The sequence below is a fragment of the Carettochelys insculpta genome, chromosome 2 (genome assembly GCF_033958435.1).
Source record: "Carettochelys insculpta isolate YL-2023 chromosome 2, ASM3395843v1, whole genome shotgun sequence".
Taxonomy (NCBI): domain Eukaryota; kingdom Metazoa; phylum Chordata; order Testudines; family Carettochelyidae; genus Carettochelys; species Carettochelys insculpta.
In genome coordinates, this window is record NC_134138.1 from 25,664,130 (window position 1) to 25,685,407 (window position 21,278).

The window sequence follows — 21,278 nt, forward strand, 5'->3', positions numbered from 1 at the left end:
TGAAGAAGAGTTCTTCATCTTGGTTCTATGTTTAAAGGGGTCCCTTTTACAGAAATAGACGAGCAGCATCCAAAAAAGGAAACCTAAGTTATCAGAAATCAGTCTCTTCCCAAGAAAACATAGCTGCTACTGCTAAAACATACACTCACCTGCTATACAACTGTCATCAGATATTGGTACATCAAGGTAAATAAATCCTTTGTTATATAAACCTTTTGAAATAAAAAGGTATGTTTACTCAAGTATTACTAACACTAGTACACATTACATCTTTACATCAGTTTAGAAAGTTTTAAACTCTCCCACCCTATACCCCCCAAAATGATATAAAATTATACAACTATGCATAGACCAGGATACTAAACAGAACTTGAACAAGCCATTATACTGAAGCAGAATCCTAAATTATTCGCAGCACAAAGATAAGGTACAGTTTGACCCACAGCAATATATTCACCTCAAAGATAAGGATCAGGAAAGTAACAGGGCACAGGAAGAAGGGTGATCAGAAATTGAGGCAACTGTGTTCACTGCAGAAACATTGGACACGCACACAATTTATCTGGACTCTTGAGTTTTATCCTTTACCTTCCGCCATACACAAAGATCTAACATACTTTTACCTGGCTATGAGTGTGAGTTAGAGGCTGGGGTCTGTTTTAGTTGGGCAGAAACCCACAGTGACGATGCAGACTTGACTCATTTGAAAGCTGATAGTCCTCCAAAGCCTTCCCACAATCCACCCTAACCCAAAGAGCAGACAAGTTCTTCACAAATGTGTGAGAAAGTATCCTGGAGTCACGGGACAAAGAGCCATGTCATGTGCCCCCAGTATACATGGGGGCACAGAACTAATGACGACTCAGTAATAAGGATGCGTTGGAATATGTTGCCTAGAGAGGTGGTGGATTCTCCATCCCTTGAGGTTTTTAAGTCCTGGCTGGACAAGGTCCTGGCTGGGATGACTTAGTGGGGGTTTATCCTGCTTGAAGCAGGGGGCTGGACTAGATGACCTCCTGAGGTCCCTTCCAGCCCTGTGATTCTGTGATATGGCCCTGATCATCACCTCTAAGAATTGTATCATGAGTGAATAAAGCACAAACATTGATTACCAAGTGTGTTAGGTATATGACTTATTGCCTTTTGTCACCAGAGAGCCCATCTGACTTATTGCCTTTTGTCTGCCAGAGAGCCCATCTACTCCCAGTTCAGTATAGCAAAAAGAACATTCTCAGCACCTCAGCTTTAAATATGCTTGTGTGTTTTTATTTAACTCTTTATTCTGGTGCCCAAGTGTTTTATTTAGCCCACGATAGGTCTTTTGAGGATAACTATCCCAAAAAGTTGCCACCTCATAGAATCATTTTGTCACTCTTAACAAGTTGGCACTGAAAATATCCTAAGAAACAGCAGAAATTTTCAGAAATAAATTGCCAAGTCAACAGCCAATGAGGCAAGCAAGGTAAACCAGAACAGTTTTAAAAGGACAGGGATTTGAGTTGTAGCGATACAGAATATTTTAGTAATAAAGCTGAAACTGAATTCAGACTGGAATCCCGGTTTATGATAGAAACTCAACTGCCTTCCAAAAATAAAGATACATCGAATATATTATGGACTACACACTGATAAACCTGCACACAACAGGCAGCAATCCAGAAAGGCCAATAAGCACATGTAGTGCAAGATAGCCTGCTGTCATAGGCCAGGAAAACACATTGCAACCTAATGGAAACCCAAGTGGGGTGTTTTTGTCTGATTTCTCCAGATGCTGTGTTCATTGTCGGTGTAAGTTCTCACTTGCTGTGTACGGCAGCATATACACTAGAGAGTTTAGGCCAACTAACCCCTACCCATAAAAGCCCATCCCATTGGTGTTCTACATCTGCTTTTTCTACCCATGAGACAGGCAAGGAAAGATCCAATGTTAAGCACATTGCTATTTGCATATTGAGTCTGCACCCTCTTCTTTCCTCTAGCACAGGCAGCACTTCACCCTAAATACCTTGAAGGATCACTGTTCAGCATTTTCACAGGTTTTGTTTTTCCTAAACCCTCTACTGTTCTTACATCCACTCAAAAGTGTGAAATTGATCTCCACTCTTTCTCTTTCCCATTTCATTTGCTATCTTATTTGCCATCAGCAACATCAATGCCCCAATGGTTTATGTTCAGATAGCTCAGGGAAGAGGATTGGGTGGTCACACTGGGCTTCCTGTGCTGGCATGATAAGGTGATAAGTAACAGTCAGCGTGGATTTGTCAAGAACAAATCTTGTCAAAAGAACCTGATAGGGGTTTTGTGTGTTTGTTTTTGGACAGGGCAACAAGCCTTGTGGAGAGGCAGGAAGCAGTAGATGTGGTATATCTTGACTTCAGCAAAGCTGTTGATGCAATATGGCATGACCTTCTCATTAACAAACCAGGGAAATAACCTAGAATACATACAAAGTTTGTGGATAATATCAGGCTGGGGGGTGGGGGTTTTGCAAGTTATTTGGAGGGTAGGTTTAGAATTAACAATGGTATGGATAAACTGGAGAAATGGTCTGAGGTAGAAAATATGAAATTAAATAAGGACAAATGCAAGGTACTCCACTTTGGAAGGAACAACATACAAAATGGGAAATGACCACCTAAGAAAGAGTATGGTGGAAAAGGATCTAGGGATCATAGTGGATCACAACCTAAATATGAGTGAACAGTGTGACACAGTTGCCAAAAAAGCAAGCATCTTTCTGAAATGCATTAGCTCGAGTTTTGTAAGGAAGCCACGAGAAATAATTCTTACACTATATTCAAGGCCTCAACTGGACTACTATAAAACAGTTCTGGGCATTGTATTTCAGGAAAAATGTGGAGAAATTGGGAAAAGTCTAAAAAGTAACAAATTATTACAGGTCTAGATAGCATGACCTATGAGTAAGATCAAAAAAACTGCACTTATTTAGCCTGGAAAAAAGGAGACTGAGGGGGTACATGACAACAGTTTTCAAGTATCTTAAAGGCTGTTACAAAAAGGAAGGTGAAAATTTATTCTCCTTAACTTCTGATAAGAAGAAATGGGTTTAAAATTGCAGCAAGGGACGTCTGAAGTAGTTAAGCACTGGAATAAATTGCCTATGGTGATTAGGAAACTTCCATCGCTGGGGATTTTTAAGAGCTGGTTAGACAAACACCTGTCAGAGATGGTACAGAGCACTGTTTCTTAAACTCTGAGATCACAGATCACCAAGCAATCGTATTTTTTATGCACAACACCTATGAAAATTGTCTTCAAAAAATTCTTGTCAGACCAAAAAAAACCACAACACAAAAAGCAATAACAAAGTGAAGTAATTTAATCAGGTATCATGGCAAAGAAGTAGTAACATTGTACCTGGTTTTAACAACAGAAAATATATACTATCACTGTGTGATATCAAAAACGTGTGAGACGCTTGCAGCACACCTGCAAGTTGTTCAGGGAACACCAATGTTCTGCAGAAAATAGTTTCAGAAACACTGGTCTAGATGGTGCTTGGTCCTGCCATGAGTGCAGGTGACTGGACTCGATGACCTCTAGAGATCCCTTCCAGTTCTATATTACATGATGATTAGGCTCAAAATACTGTTTTAAAAAAAAAACAACAAAAAAAACAGAGTTTCTTATATCAGAGGGGTAGCCGAGTTAGTCTGTATCTGCAAAAACAACAAGAATTTCTGTGGCACCTTATAGGCTAACATATTTTGGAGCATCAGCTTCTGTGGGCAAAGACCCGCTTCATCAGATACATGAGCTGGGGGTTCCAGAGAAGGGTTTAAATATATTGCCTTATGAAAAGGAGGGAGTCCCAGTCAAGAGGAAGGCCAGAGTTGACAAGATCATTTCAGTCATGGAGGATGTGGCCCATTATCAGCAATTATTGTCAAATTGTGAACATTAAGAAAAGAGAAACCAGGTCAATTCAGTCAGGGAGGATGTGACCCATTATCAGTAGCTAATGTGGAGGTGTGAACATCAAGAGAGGAGAAACTGTTTTTGTAATTGGCCAGCCACTCCCAGTCTCTGTTCAATCCTTGGTTGATGGTGGCAAATTTGCAAATGAACTGCAGCTCTGCAGTTTCTGTTTGGAGTCTGTTTTTGAAGGTTTTTTTGTTGTAGGATGGTTACTTTTAAATTTAGTTACTGAGCATCCAGGGAGACTGAAGTGCTCTCTTACAGGTTTTTGTATGTTACCATTCCTGATGTCTGATTTGTGTCCATTTATTCTTTTACGTAAAGACTGTCCAGTTTGACCAATGTATATTGCAGTGGGGCATTGCTGGTACATGATGGCATATATTATATTAGTAGATGTGCAAGCAAAAGAGCCCCTGATGGTGTGGTTGAGGTGGTTAGGTCCTGTGATATCATCACCGGTGTAGATATGTGAGCAGAGTTGGCACCAAGGTTTGTTGCAGGGAGTGGTTCCAGGTTTAGAGTTATTGTGGTGTGGTCTACAATTGCTGGTGAGAATTTGTTTAAGGTTGATGGGCTGGCTGTAGGTGACAACTGGCCTGCCTCTCAGGCTCTGTGAGAGTGAAGGATCTTTGTTCAGGATGGGTTGTAGATAACTGATGATACGCTGGAGAGGTTTTACCTCGGGGCTGTATGTGATCGCCAGTAGTGTTCTGTTGTTTTCCTTGTTGGGCCTGTCTTGTAGCAAGTGGCTTCTGGGTATATGTCTGGCTCTGTCAATCTGTTTCTTCACTTCCTTAGGTGAGTACTGTAGTTTCAGGAAAGCCTGGTAAAAGGTCTTGTAGGTGTTTGTCACTGTCTGAAGGACTGGAGCACATGTGGTTGCACCTTAGGGCTTGGCTCTATATAATAGATCGTGTGGAGTTTCTTGGCATGAGAGAGGTAGATCTTTAATAAACCAGCAAGAGATTGTCTCCACCAGACCATAATACTCTTAAAATGGTCTCACGTTTTCTATATGATAGCGCTCTTCACAGCAGAACCAATTACTATTTTAAAAGCTCTCTGCTTCTCAAATAGTAAAACATTTGATGAACAACAGTAAATTGAAACAATGTCTCTCTTTCATTTGGGTCAATACAACCCTGATATCTCTACATTGCACTAAGTATGAAGTTTTTTAGATCTTCTAATATGTCCTATGGGAATGACCCTGTATCATTTCAAATAGAAATACAGCGACATCTGCCAAAATAAATATAGACTGCTACAAATCAGTGTATTGCTATTTATGAAACATTGTATATAGGTGATTTGGAGTTTTACTATTTTTCCTCTCCTCCACTTTTGTTTTATTCCATAACATTTTCCTTCATCTCTTATCTGTATTAAATGCTTCAAGCTCCAATGCTCTTTTTACACCTAGTTTGAAATACTGGACCTCAAATTTTATCTCTATAAATTCTACAGCAGACAGAAATGCCACATTTGTTAAATACTTACTGTGAACTACACTGTAGTCTAGAGATCCAGCAAGCTGAGGACCTGAATCAATTATCTTATCAATAATGGACTTCTCAGATGTGGTACAAATCTATGTAAAAGAAAACGTGTTAATTTCTAGAAGATTTCTCTATGCATTTTACATACAGCCACATGAAAAGAAAGTTTGCAGTTTCAAGTCAGTGAAAATTAATAAAGGCATCTTCACAGAGTCATTATATGAGCCACAGATTTCAGCTTCCCATAGTTGTCTGGATTACTACTCTTGTCTCCCTAGACATAACCTCATCAGAAGATTATGCACATGTCTGGAAGGTGTTTTTAGTTTACTGCTTGCTGAAGATTTAGCAAGTGAAGTTCAGATTAAAACTGAGATTTTAAAATTCATTGATTATACAGTTTCTTTCTACTCCAACATCCCATGACTGCAAAGTGATTTTAATACAGATGTTGTATTTAGATCCTAATTGTACATTATTTCAGAACTTTTATAGCTATACAATAAGCTGTATTGAAAATAAACACCTATGCTTACAAACTGAGCCTGTATCTGAAATGAACTGGGTTTCATCAACACACTTAATCCCTGCTTTGAACAATTTATCATCTAAATGAGACAAGCAACATAACATAGGTGTTTCTTTTTGTTTCTGTTTCTTAAGACATATGCATCATACAGTCCATAGACATTCTTTCAGGGAAAGAGGTCTTTCACAATCATACTGAAAAAAGTTTCCTTGATATCACATAATCCAAGAGTAAGAATTCATACGGTGGGGGGAGGAGTACACCAATCAAAACCCCCTTATCACTGTTTCCATAATAAATTCTAATACTTTAAGGCTGTGGCCACGCTACCCCTCCCTTTCAGAAGGGGCATGTTAACGATACAGTTTGAAAGGTGCTAATGAGGTGCTAAAACCAAATAGGAAGAAGGCGCTTTTGAAGTTCAGGGGCCCTTTCTAAAGGCCCCTGGCCACATGGGTGGCGTGCATTCTAAGAGCAGCACTTTTGAATCGTGCGCGGTCACCTTGATGCTAATGAGGTGCTGCATATTCATGTCAGTGCCTCATTAGCATCTTCCAAACTGCCTCAATAATATGCCCTTTCCAAAGGGGGGCGCGGGGGTAGCGTGGCCACAGCCTTATAGACAAAGAGTACAAATTTGCAATCCTCTCCCATTCTCTCAGGCTACATCTACAAAAGAGGTTTTTCCCAGCAAAACTGGGCTTTTGTCAGGAAAACCTGCAGAGCGTCTACACACAAAATGTGCTTTGTCGACAGTTTGTCGACAAAACCCAGCATATCCGCCAGGAGCATTATACCTCTCCCCATTCAGTGTTCTGTCAACAAAAACAGCCATGTAGATGCTTCGGGGCCCTTTTGTTGAAAAGGATTCCAGTTTGCACAGCTTCTGATCAGCTGTCCTGTCAAGAGAGGGCCTAGCAGTCTGGCTGTTCTCTTGTCAACAGAGCAGATTGCATTTACAATAAAAGCAGATCGAAAGAGCAGTCTGTCGACAGAAGTTTTGCCAGTAAATCCCTTCCAACAGTGACTTCTATCAACAGAGGCTTCTTGTGTAGATGTAGCTTCAGTGATTAGCAGGGTCTAAATTTGGTCAAACACACAATACCTTGATGTCATCCTCTGTGATGTAACCAGCCTGCACCACCCACCAGGCCTCTATGGCAATCTCCACAGGCTTTACTGGTAGCAGATCACGAGCAGTTTTCCTTCTGAAAAATTTCTGCAGTGATACAGTCCATTTGAGATTGCGCAAGTTAAATGTTGATTACTAACGTTACTCATTTTCTTTACACCCTAAAGACAGCTAGGTCTAAATGCTTATTCTCTGTATATTTTATATTCAAGCATTAAACAAACATTGCTGGAGACGTTGGTAGGTGGGAACGCTGCCAGTTTCCATTTTTAACCTCCTAAAGTCACTGAATGTACATGTATATAGCACACAGGGATATGTGTTTAAAAAAAAAAAATCCTCTCCTCTACTAAACTTGTTAGTATTAAGTCTGCTCCTGAACAACAACAGAAAAAAAAGCACAGTGGCATGTTATAAACAAAAAAAGATAAGACTGAAAATACATGATATCAAACACATCAAATGAAGTGCTTTTGTAGGCAGAATATAAAGCTAATAAGCAGTGCATCATAAGATCACGTATTGTTTATTTCTACACCATTACACTGTTCAAGAGTAGCAAGATGTTGCAAGCTACTATAAAGTTCAGTTCGTGAAAGAACAGCTAGAGGGTACTGTTGTACAGATATGGTTAAATTACTCTTCTCGTATCCTGTACAAAAGGCCCCTCATCTTTTTGTTTCACTCAGATGATACTAAATCTTTTAAATTGGACACACAACCTTTTGGCCAAAAGTACAATGTGTAACTGCAGACAGAGCACTTATGAATTATTTACTACATTGTTAAAAAGGAGAATATGTTTGTAAACTGAGCTATTAAAAGGACCAGATCGTCTGGATGTCAATCATGGGATTAGTCCTGATGTCATCAGTGGAGCTGCCCACACAAAAAAAGGGCTGCAGTATCAGATCCATACTGCATCTTCTAACAAAGGACGCGAGTAGTATACGACTAAACACAATTTACTCTAACTACTTTTGATTCTAAATTTTTGGGGCACATAGCAGGAAAAGTTCAGCTCTCGATTATACCAGAATAAATATGGCATAGCTCCAGCAATGCTATAGGAATTACCCCAGATTAACATTAGTCAAAAGGAGAATTCAGCCCAGGATGTTGTCTAGAGAGGGCCTTAGACAAAATGTACAAAATAATATAACAGAAAAATAGACATAGTAAGATAAACACAAAGCTGGAGAATTTTTTTCTAATTTTGACTTTTTTTTTGCATTTTTCCACAATTAAAGATATTTTAATGACTTTAAAGAAACAAATATATTAGTGTATTAGCACATGAAATATGCTTGATTAATCATAATTTTCCTGAAGCGGGTTATGTATCCTATCCCCACCTAGAACACTTTGATTAAGATGCACCCAAGCATGAAAAAGCAGTACCCACGCTTAGAATAGATGGAAAGAAAATTAAAAACAAAACACTTACTTTTGATGACCTACACTGGTTCATTAGATCAATGTACTGGTTTCTTCCTATACCAAGAAGCCGTAGACCTATAAAGTAAATGTTTGATTTTCCTTAGCAAAAAAAGACATGAGCATTTATTATTCACATTTTTAAAAATAATTTTGAATCCCAAGAATGCTTCAATAGTTCCTTTTTTTTCATAATGAAGTGGTAACATATCAAAAATAGCTCCAGATAACTTTGAAGGGAGCCACGTTTCTTCCCATGAACACAATTTGTTCCCATTCTTTACCTTTGCACAGACTACATTCATAAATTCCAAGGCCAGGAGGGAACTCTGTGATCATCTGGTCTACAACATGTCAGCCTTACCTTCGTCAGCTGTTAGTACTAACTATGCCAATACCAGACACAACTCAGTTAACTGGATTTTTGATAAAGCTAGACATTTAATAAGGCTGGACACTAAGAAGTGGCCTCTAAAAAATAGTTCATTTTAATTGAACAAGAACTTGCTCCAGTGGTTTTTAAACATAAAACACGTACCAATGAATTCAGTGTGATTACTTCCAGGAGTACAAGTTCCAAAACCAGGTCTCTTCAGAATACTTACAAAAAAGTTTGGAGTCTCTTGCTGTCCCTGAAAACCCTTGTAGTTGTGACTTCCTGCAGATCCTTACATTCATAAAAACAAACTTAAGGACTACAGCTACAGCTAAATATCTACTACATAATTAGCCATGTACTCAGGAATAGCTTCCAGTCATCTGTTGCTCACAAATCAGAAAGATTTTACCCTCTCCCTCCCCACCATTCCTGGCAGTCTAATAAGCCAAAAAAGTGCCCTAACACTCAAATTCTGGATCTCCTGTCCTAGCTACAAAAAATGTAATCACAGAATGGCAAAAATTTAATGCACAAAAATTAAAAATAAATCCTGTAAGCTAATTACTTACTTAGCATTTGCTTCCTGGAAAAAAATCTCTTTTTTCAAATATATTATGCTTTGTAAATGCTTCTTAAAAATATTTTACTTTTGGTAGCAACTCTGCATAATTCAGTCAGTCTTCTGCTCTTGTTACATGGAAGTATACCTCTCCATTTTCCCCAGGTTTATCTCAAAATGTGTATAGAATGAATTTGCTATTAAAATTCCCTCTGGCCACAAAACTGCCATCTTATGTTTCACCTACCATAGTCACATTCTTATTTACTGGCTTTACTAGATGTAGATTTCTGGTTTTTTAAACGGATGCCTAATGAACCCAAATACTTAGAATTTAACCCTATTGTGTATTTTTTTTGCCTTCCTGTGTCTCTCTCTTTTTTTTTTTAAGGTATATGCATACCAGACCTTTTGTGCCTCAAATATGGTATGATTAAGTAGCCCCTATGCTCTGTCACTTTTCTTTAATCTCTCTTAAACGTTAGCATTCCAGTACTAGCTTTTGTTCCAAAACTCTAATGAAGAACTTTAACATATTATACATTAGTCACCTCGTAGCTGAACTAAAATTGTTTCTCAAGTAACACACAGTTGCTGGATTGAGACTAAATTATGAATGGCTTCTCTTTTGTACTCCAAGAAATAATTCTGCGGTGTTGAACACCTCTCAACCACCTTCCTATGTAACTTATGTGCAGTTAATGAGATAATTCAAGTAAGCCATTATATTACTGTTTTATCCGACTGCAAACACCCACCCACACAGGAAACAGACAGAGGAACAACAGGAAAAAGGCAAAGAAAGCCAGTACAGAAATTTCTCAAGTTACGTGTTAACACTTAAAACATACCAATTGTTTTATTCACCACGGTTTTCCTTTCTCAGTCTCTCTGGCAGACTATCGTCCTTCATTTCACTCCCTTCCCCTACGAATGGCCCTTGGTGGTATGTGTTCACTGCAGAGCTAAGTCTTGCACTTACTCAGGTATTGCCCCACCCCTCTCCCTTCCACACATAGAACATCGGACCTGAGTTTAGAGCTCTCAAGCCAGGCTAGCTAGCTAGCAAGACCAGGGATGTGGGTTAGAACCTGAGATCTGGTTTCACTTCAGCTGACTTTGCAGCAGGGATACAAGCTAACTTGTGTACTAACAGTCCTCCAATGCCTACCTACAATCCTCCACACACACCATGGCCGCGTCTACACGTGCACGCTACTTCGAAGTAGCGGCGCCAACTTCGAAATAGCGCCCGTCATGGCTACACGTGTTGGGCGCTATTTCGAAGTTGAAATCGACGTTAGGTGGCGAGACGTCGAAGTCGCTAACCCCATGAGGGGATGGGAATAGCGCCCTACTTCGAAGTTGAACGTCGAAGTAGGGCACGTGTAGACGATCCGCGTCCCGGAACATCGAAATAGCGGGGTCCGCCATGGCAGCCATCAGCTGAGGGGTTGAGAGACGCTCTCTCGTGGTCATCGTGTGCACCAGCCCTTAGCCCAGGGCTTCTGGCTGCTGCTGCGGCAGCTGGGGATCCATGCTGCATGCACAGGGTCTGCAACCAGTTGTCGGCTCTGTGGATCTTGTGTTGTTTAGTGCAACTGTGTCTGGGAGGGGCCCTTTAAGGGAGCGGCTTGCTGTTGAGTCCGCCCTGTGACCCTGTCTGCAGCTGTTCCTGGCACCCTTATTTCGATGTGTGCTACTTTGGCATGTAGACATTCCCTCGCAGTGCCTATTTCGATGTGGTGCTGCCCAACGTCGAAGTTGAACGTCGACGTTGACACTTCTGGTGCACATGTAGACGTTATTCATTGAAATAGCTTATTTCGATGTCGCTACATCGAATTAAGCTATTTCGATGTAGCGTGCACGTGTAGACGTAGCCTATGTGTCCATAAGGATAGACAAGCTCTCCCACAATTTAGTGGGAAAAAATCATGGAGCAGCTCAAATTACAGCAGCACTAAGGACCTCGATTATGTCCCAAGAAGACCTATTAACACACACACACGAGTGTAGTATCAATCAAGAATACCAGCTCCGCTACCACTGCAGTAAAGAAATAACCCTACTTCAAAACTACTACTTAAACTACTACTTTTTAAAAGAAGCTGTGATGCAGCTGAAGACTTTAAACTGTTTCAGAAGCTTCCTTTATCTATCTCACCAAACATAAGAATGAAGCCAGATAATACTTACAGTCAGCAGCAGTAAAGTTTGGCAATGAATCGTAGCTTTTTTCACTGTTCATTATATCCTTTAAAAAGCAACATAACAGAAAGAGAAAAATTAAATGTGTTAACAAGAGACACATTTTAAACCAATGTAGCCACTACCTGAGAAACAGGAATTTCTATCAGTCTCATTTTAAAAACTAAAACACGTAAAAATCTATTCCCCAAATGGAAGATAGGAGTTTGACAAAGAAAATCTAACCTACTAAAATGTTAGCTCTTTTGAGTACAGATCCCATTTAATTAGGTAACCAGTTAAATGTTAAGTTTACCTGATTAACCAATTAAACAGGTGGAGAGACCTACCAAAAAGGGGGCCACTCAAGCTAGTGCACTCCCCTCTCACCCCCTCCGTACAGCAATGGGCTGCTCTGGCCAGGCTAAAGCACCCCAACCCACAGCATGCCCTGGGCCTGTCATAGACTAGGGCTGTTCCAGTTGGGCTGGCTCCTACTTGTGGCAGGTGAGGGGCTGCTCCAGTCCCCAACAGTTAACCATAGCTGGTAAGCCTCATCTATTTACGGTGAGGCTTACTAGTTAAATGGTTAACCATTAACATCCCTGTGTTTAAGAGATTTGCCATACTGTGAACATGACAAGAGAACTCTACTAAAAATTATGCACTTAAAATTAATGATGATCAAATCCTTAGTGTTATACTGTAAAAATGTCAGAAAGCTTGACAGGCAGACTACTAAGTCTATTTACATTAGTCTGTGGCAAAACCTCCACTGGAGATGTTCATCCAAGCAGGAGAAAAAACTAGCACTAATGAAAGCAGCTAAAAGTAATCAGTAGTAATTACCAATTTCTTCTATATTAAATTGTATGCATTTACACAAATGACAAACTATTATGTGTACTGCACCCAACAGAGATTACAGAAGGTTTCCAGGAGAGCTGGTTGGGAACTTTTTGATGAAAAATGCCAATTTGACTAAATTTTACCTTGGTTTTTGACATTTTCAAAATGAAAAAGTTCCATTTATTTCAGCACAACTTTTTTATTTTGAAATTTAAATTAATTTGTAGGAAAAAAATGTTCAAAAGGTCATAATTGAAATAAAACACTGAGTGATCCAATCTGAACCTTCTGAGACTTTCAGTTTGCAAAAATTTTCTGAGCTTTCAGTTGATTCAGGACTGGAAAACCATTTCTCATCCAGCTGCAACTGCCAAATCTTTGCTCTGCAGAGAGGCATTTGGGGAGTAGGTTGAATGGTGATTATCATAATTCTGAAGAAGCCGTGTGTGTGTGTGTGTGTGTGTGTGTGTGTGTGTGTGTGTGTGTGTGTGTGTGTGTGTGTGTGTGTGTGTGTGTGTGTGTGTGTGTGTGTGTGTGTGTGTGTGTACACACGCATACGTGTCCCATAGAACTGGAAAGGGTACGTACACATCCCATAGAACTGGAAGGGACCTTGGGAGCTCATAGAGTCCAGTACCCTGCCCTCTTGGCAGGGCCAAGCACCATCCTTTGGCTATTATAATTGTGATTATTATTAAATCTATTTGCCCCAGATCCCTAAATGGCCCCCTCACAACCCTGGGTTCAGCAGGCCAAAGCTCAAACCACTGAGCTACCCCTCTCCACTTCATGTGGCTCAGTTTAGCAGCAGTAGTGCATCCAAGAGCAAACACTAGAAGTCACATGATTGGCTGGCAGACATTACAATGGTGTAATAAGCATTTGTAGAAGTATAGAGCATGACGTGCTTTGTTCTAACTCTGTTCCCAAACTCACCTCCATTATTCCTGTATAATAGGAAAATGGTGTTATCCTCAGGCCTCTTACGATGATGTCAGACAAATGGTAAGGGTAGAGCATGAGATGTTCTCTACTGTATTTTAAAAGCTCCTCATAGTACTTTCGTTCTTCTTTCTTGACATGCTTAACTGGGGAGGAAAAAAGGTCAGGCTAATATTCTTTCATGCTGTTCCCTCAAAATGGTGCAGAGATTATATTTTTACATTTAAACTGCATGGCAACAAAAAAAAGTAAAACAGAATGAAACTGACTTAAAAATACAGGAAGGGAGCTGATCCAAAGGTGGTGAGCAGCAACATCTTTATTAACTTTAACAGGTGATATGTATGCTCAGAAACTTGTAAAGATCAAGTTGGAAATCAGGAATATTACTCAGGATAAGATTATTCAATACCTTACAAACTAATCTTCCAATTAGTGAAAAATTCAATGAAAGTAATTTAAAGCAACTTAGAACACAGCACTGAAGAATACATTGTAAAGAATAATACCATATTCTCAGCAATGATAGAGTAAGTGTACTGTTGGGTTTATTACATATCTCATTTCTAAATGGCACAAACAGACCCAATAGGAAGATAAAATCTACACTCATATTCGTGATTTGGAACCATGGAGTTACAAGCAAGCCATCTTTTCAAGCAGCGGGGGTTTTGTCCACTGCAGAAGAGGAAGTAAGTACAGTTGCAATCCAATAAGAATGTGTCAACCATCTTGGAGCACAGGCCTTACTCCATGTACCTGTCTAGTCTCCTTCTAAAGGCACACGTCCTTTAACAACATGGCTGTAAATTAATTAATTAATTAATTAACAAGTCTGTGACAAAGTCCCTCGTCAGCCTCTGTGGATCCCTGCACTTCCTGGTGGTTCTCTGTTGTGCCTCAGAGACTCACGGAGGCCCCTTATCTGCCCAGGCCTTTCCAAAGGCAGGAGTCTCGGCTTAGTGAGCCATCCTCATCATAGGAAAGTTCAGAGTTGGGAGGATAAAGCCAGTCCCCTTGCAGGACCGCACCTGCTCCAGTGGAGTGATCCCTATGGGGAAGGGTGGAGGGAGTCCAGGCCCGCCCTCTACCCTGGACTCCGGCCCAGGGTCCCTACGAGGATAAGAGATAACTGGAAGGGCCTTCACCCCTGCCCCAAAGTAGCAACCTCACCCTGGGCCACTTCGCCCACTGCTTCCCTGTGGTACCTTCTTGCTCCCTCGCTCTGCTCCTCCAGTGCGCCTTCCAAAACCTTCCCTCCTGAAACCAGCTAGGAGGAACCTTTTATAGGGAGTGCAGGGCCTCAGCTGACCAATGAGGGCTTGGGCCTAGTCAGGAACAAAAAGGCATTGGCTCACCATCCAGTATACCTTCCTTCTAGAAGGTTCCTGAAGCTTCCAGGTAGGGTTCCGCCACAAAGTCCTAAACTTGTTTGAAGGGCTCAGATGGTGCACAGGAGACTAAGTTGGCCATCAATAAACTTCACTTGGAAACCTATAAACTATGTCTACACTAGAGCGTTTTGTCAACAAAACCTGTAGCATGTCTACAGTAAAAAGCATTCTGTCAACAGTAAATCAACGGAATGTGGCACTTTTGTTGACATATTTCTGCCTCTCCCAGATGAGGCAGAATGACTTTCTCAAAAGAATCTGCCAACATAAAACCTGTATGGATGTTCCAGGGGCCCCTCTGTCAATAGACAAAACTTCCAGGTCATGGAGCAGCCTTGCCTCTTGTGCTTCAGGTTGACCGTTCAGCTGAAAGGGGGACAGGCAGTCTGGATGCTCTCTATCAACAGTACAGATCACTTCTTCAATCTGCTTTTGTGTATGGCTGCAATCTGTTGACAGAAGTTTTGTCAGAAGATATTATCCGACAGTAACTTCTGTCAACAGATCGCTGTACTGTAGACATAGCCACAGATTCTGAAGCAGGCATTCCATAAAGAAGCTGCTGCAGTTAGGTGGATTTTAAAATTAATTTACTTCTGGGGTTTTATCATTAAAAAGGTGTTTTGCTGGGATCTCTTTTGTTGCAAATTGTGTTGGTTCTGACAGGTCTATAGCAATTTCAGTGATGTACTTTTGAAAGCTATTAAACATCACAGTACATTCAAATAAACTTTATAAGTAGACTCAGGGTGTAGCCATTTTAGCATGTAGCTTCATAAACAACAAGCAGCTCTGTATCACCTTAAAGACTAAAAAAATCTTTGTTAGTCTTTAAGATGCGACAGGACTGATTGTTATTTATGAGTCATGTAAGTCATCATATTGAAGTTATCAGTCTTCCACACTTACCTAAGTTATTTCGGTATCGCAGCTGATTACGGATACTATACAGTACAACCTGCTTTTCATACTCCCTCTGAGAATTTCCAAGACCCTATGAAACAAAATATAAATGTTATTTTTAACTGAACTGTATAGTCCTTTATTCAAATCAGTGCAACCTATATGACAAACAAGTATATACTACAACAGCTAGTGAATTCTCCTAATTCGACATAGCAATTAAGTCAAGATTACCCATCTAGCCGAACTCATGCTGAGTATCTTTGAATCATATTTTCTAAAGCTATGTCTACATTACAGAACCTATGCGAGCACAGTCCCCTCAATGCAAAAGTGGCATACACCAACAGAAAGTTTTCTGCCAGTGTGGGAACACCACCCTCCCGAACAAATTTAGCTATGCCATCAGATGCTCTCTTCTGTCAGCATAGCTGCATCTAGACTGGGTGTTTTGCTGGTATAACTTAAGTCAGGCAGGTGTGTGGTTTTTTCACATCCATGACTGAAACAGTCATATGCCAATAAAGTAAACTCTTGTTTAACTGCTATTTGATTATCCGGCACACTCGAATAACCGGCATAACTCAAAGCCAAGAAGCTCTGGTTAGCGGACACCAAGCAGGACCACGGAGAGATCAGAGGAGCCTGCCAGATGCACTCAGACGCAGCATGGAGGGATGTAGGGCAGAAATGAGCAGGTTGCCCTCCCCATCCAAAGGGTTGGGGGGCATTGCTCTCATACTGTGTGTACAAACCCCAGCCCTGATGCCACATCTCCTCTGCTCAGTGGACACTGGGCGGGAGGGCAGAGAAGCAGTGTCAGGGCTGGTGTTTATGCACAGAGCATGAGAGCAATGCCCCCCTCAGGGTGGTGGGGAAGAGGGATGGCCCACTCAGCACTGTCCTGCATCCCTCCATGCTGTGTCAGAGTACACCAGACAGGCTCCTCTGCTCTCCCACCCAGTGAGAGTTACTCAGGCTGCCCAGAGCTACTCAGCTGAAGCCATGTCCTGCTGGCAGGGGTTAACAGTCTTCTAATCTATGTGGATGCTTGTGGAAAAAGACCAGGGAAAATATTCTTCATTGCTACCCATCTGCAAAATTGCTCCTCAATCCTGGTGCTGTTGAACACTGATTCTGCTTTCCTCCTATAAAACGGATGTGCCAAAAGCTGATCTTTCAGGGAGGGGAAAACCATCTAAACTGTTCTGGTTTCATCTTCAATAAAAACAGCTATAGGCAAACCAGGGTGCAGTTCAGAAGCAGACTCCACTTAATTTAAACCTCCAGAGCTGACAAAGTGGGAGACTTTTTCCACCTGAGTCCCATTTCTGCTCATTGCAGTACAATACTACTGTTGCTGGTAAATAAGTACTCTGCATACCTTTTTGTTTGTTGCTTAATATCTAATCTTATTTTTCTTTAGTGCTATGCATTGCTAGGTATACCTTTGTTATCCAGAATATTTGATACCCAGCAATCTTCTGGTCCCATGGATGCCAGGTATCAAAGAGTTTACTATAAAAGTTTTAAGTGCACCACAGATAGGAGCTGCTTCAGCCGGGCTGCTGTGGACAAGGGCTGGTCCAACCATGCTGGGCTAGAGTGGCCTCCCCAGCCACTCACACTAGAGCACCTCTGTTCCCACAGCATGCCATGAGTACAGGCACTTCAACCCAGCCGGATCAGCCCCTGTCCACTGCTGGGGGATTGCTCCAGCCCAGCTGGGCTGGAGCAGCCTCCCCAGCCACCCTCCCCCTGCCCGCCACACACGCACGCATGCACACACCTATTTAACCCATTGAACCTAGCATTTAAACAGTTACCCAATTAAATGGGATTTTACTTCCCCAGCAAATGCACACCTGCTAGGAGGCACTCGTGACATGAGTGGCCCCATTACAGCTGCTTATTTTAGTTTACTTGAAACTTGCTATTAGAGACAGATATAGTGCAAAATATCAGACTATCCTTTAGGATTGAAGATAAAGTTCCAAAAGTGACCAAATGCAAACTGATGCATTGCCTTCCCAATGCATCTCTATTGTCTCCCCACTTATAATTTTGCCAGTGTAGGCACAAAAGAATTGCTCCCACACCAACCCACAGCAAAGTGAAACTCAGGTCAGTATCACCGTCAAGAAATACCTTCCTTTCTCAGATATTCATTTCACATGTTACTGCTGAAGAAAACGAAAAGCTGCAGCAAGCAGCATTAGGGGACTGACAGAGAAACATGACCACAAGACAAAATTGGACAATAGCACAACAGAAAGAAGAGCGTACACAAACTACGTCTCTCCTCCAAAAAGGTAGAGTGCATGAAGATTAAGATGCATTACAGATCTATTAGCCTGATGTGCCTAACACAGGAGATTAAATCCTACTTCCGATAGTATTCAGGGCCAGGAACGATCAAGAAACCCTGTGCAGCAGCTGAACAGCAAGGGACCAGGACTTCTCAAAACGGTGTTGTGTTGTTTGCTGAGCATCCCCTCTTCTTTTATACACACTTCTGGCTAATATGTTCTTGGTAAGATTTTGTAGCTCTTGTTGTTTTAAAACAACAGTTTATCTAGTTACTTAAGACTATCACTGAACATAATTACATACAAAAAAGGCAAGCAAAATAAAAAACTAGTCAAAACATTTTGGTGCACAAAAAGATTCTAGTGAACATACTTTCATAAACATCTACAATTTTGCTCAACGAAACGAAGCTATAAAAGAAAAAACAACAGGGAAAATATTTTGAGGGTTTTATAGTAAGACAGTGGATGGATCAAAAGGTAGATATTTCTCTATTATGTTTTAGGGAAAGTTATTCAGTTCAAGACCTCTTTCTGTAAGTATAAGAGTTAATTCTTCATCCAATATGGTCTTCCTGAACGCTGAGCTACATACTCCTTAACAGAACTGCACTATCTGAGGAACAGAACTATAACAACTTGAAGCTCAGGAAAAAGAATGATGGTCAGTTACTACTTCAGAGAGACAATACGTTCACCAGCCTTGAAAGGCTATGGTTATGAACTGATTGATCTAATCAGCTAATTTTAATGCTCAAACAGAATAAAAACTGGTACCCATTTCACAGTTTGATTATGTTATATGTCTGGCACCAGAAACTTTATCTAGTGTTGTGGTAGAAATGTTAACTTTAGATCAGCTTCATTTTCATTGACTATTTTGTGAAGTCCAGCAATAAGTAACCATTTAAACAGAAGATACACAACAGTATAAACTGTACACACACAAAAAATACAGTAATTTCTGTGGTAACTACTTAATGTTAATCATAAAACCTGTTTGCCCTGAGGACCCTTCAGGTATTTTTTCTACGCTACAGTACACCTGTGCAGCAGTGACATTTCATTATCAGGTAATACCTTGGCATGGAAGTATTTAGAATCTTAAGTTTTACATGACACTTTGAGATCCTTAGTCAAAGGTAACATCTACTTGCACAATATTCACAGATCCAACCTTTAGGGAAGTGAATTCACACTCCACTTCAAAACACAAGCAACTAGAATAGAAATGTATTACACTGCAGAAATTGTCAACATGTTATATGTCCAGATTGAAGAGAAAGTATAACTACTGTCACTTTCACTAACAGGAACAGATACTTTTATTCAAAATTATTTTTGGAAGTGTCCTTCCAGAAGCATTGTAGAAGTTATGTTTTATGTAGTAGCAAGACTTAAATTAACATGAGACTATTTAGTCTAATTTAAATATGCATTTTCAGTTTTACACATAAAGAGAAATAAAATCACTTGTATTCCTGCTACAATCTAGTCATTGAAGTCTCATTCAGGAACTCATATACCAGGGTTTACAGTCAATGTTCAACTTTCTCCCAACACCTTTATTTCCTATCTCCTGTGTAAGAAAAGGAATTAATTTTCAGTTTCTGCTTTGAAGTAGCATAAGACTCCTAAGATCAAAAGAGATTTTCCTTCTTGACTTGAAACCTGAGCTATCAGAGCCCATTAAACATGGAACACATCAAAATTTCATGGGGTTTTCATTTTCCTTAAGACTAATTGTGACATTTCTCTTATCGCTGAAAACTAGAGCAGCGTAAGCCTTAATTCTTGAAGCCTCTTCTGATCTAGTAATACACAGCACAAGGTCTGCTGGGGTCATCCCCTGAATCTGTCCTTCCTCACAAAATAATTCCTAATCACTTAAAACTTCACTATGCGTCACACCACTATCTTATGATTGATTCTTCTCAAACTAACATGTCAAAACCATCTCTGCTTTCCTAGAGCACCTAGTGATCAAGCACCAAACAGGAAGTACTGATGATAATCACTCTTTCACCTCACTTGCTGAGATGTTTTAGAAGCACACACTATTAACAAGGCACTTACAGCACCCAGGGCACAAGCTTGAATAACACAGTTTTTCCAAGCTGATCTAGGATCTGATAAACCCCAGCTCTCCAGTGTGAAGACAGGAAGCAGATGACGCTCATAGTCCCACAAGGATGACAGCCTCGGTCACCCCTTCTTAAGGGCCAAAATGTGATAGAACCACCAGAGCCCCTGTTGGAAATGATGATGGGAGAATGTGCTCATCCTATAACTGTCATGTCCAACCTACTAGCCACATGTGGCTATTTGGCTGGTTGAGTGTGGCTAGTTGTCTTGAACAATATATTTTTAGAATTTATGTGGCTAGTTTGCTATAGTAGTAGCCACTATACTACTATCACATGGCTATTGCTTAAGAAATGGCTGGACAACACGGTTCTGTAAGATGGCATAGGAGACAAATAACGAACACCAGTGGGTGATATGAAGGGGAAAAGCAGGTGATGGGGCACAGGGAATCCCCCTCAGGGGGAAGATGAACACTGGTGATGGAGCAGCGTGGATGGGAAGATGACAGAGGTGGACAAGCTTCCCCATTTGCGGGCACTGACTGCCCAGCCCTACGGGTGGCTGGCGGTTTCCTTCCCTCCCCGCAACGCCAGTAGCTGCACAGCACTGTCCTGACACCTGTCCAACTCTTGGAGCACAGAGAGGATGGTGACCTGTACCCGGCTGATGCAGTGGGAGGGGCTTGGGTACCGTTATGCCTCCCCCACCCCGGCTACTAGCGGCTGGAGAGGCGCTGGTACCGCCCGCCTGCCCCCCAACCGCCTCGTATCAGTCAGGCGCTTGCAAGACGGGGCTTGAGAGCCAGCCCGCCACCCCTGCGCTGTGGCAGCGGGACGCTGCGCGAGAGGGGCTTGTCCGGCCCGGCCCGGCTGCACCTCTCCCCCGCCTTGCCGGTACCTGTCGGACGCTGGCAGGCAGGCGGGCCCAGGGGTAGTTGTGACGGATGTGGAACTCCACGTCTACGTTCATGGCGAGGGGCCGGGGCAGGTTGCGGCCGCCCACTTTGCTCGCAGCCCCAAGACAGGGGGAGGGGCTCCACCCGCCCGCTCCATCCACTTCCGCGTTACGCCCCTCGGAAGCACCCCCATTCTACGTCACTTCCTGCATCTGGCCGGGCTAGAGCGCC

At 41.4% G+C, this 21,278-nt stretch overlaps 1 protein-coding gene across 2 annotated transcripts in view; it reads right to left on the reverse strand.

Moving 5' to 3' along the window:
• Positions 1-21,189, reverse strand: part of FAM91A1 (family with sequence similarity 91 member A1) — a 65,282-nt gene extending 44,093 nt beyond the window's left edge. For both annotated transcript variants that reach the window (XM_074986691.1, XM_074986692.1), the window contains exons 1-8: positions 21,050-21,189; positions 15,762-15,846; positions 13,453-13,604; positions 11,677-11,734; positions 8,550-8,617; positions 7,076-7,189; positions 5,443-5,533; positions 150-212 (exon numbers count right to left, since the gene is read on the reverse strand). In XM_074986691.1, the coding sequence (XP_074842792.1) occupies positions 150-212; positions 5,443-5,533; positions 7,076-7,189; positions 8,550-8,617; positions 11,677-11,734; positions 13,453-13,604; positions 15,762-15,846; positions 21,050-21,121 (703 nt within the window). In that variant the 5' untranslated portion in view covers positions 21,122-21,189. The remainder of the gene's footprint in view (positions 1-149; positions 213-5,442; positions 5,534-7,075; positions 7,190-8,549; positions 8,618-11,676; positions 11,735-13,452; positions 13,605-15,761; positions 15,847-21,049) is intronic.
• Positions 21,190-21,278: the final 89 nt, after the last annotated feature.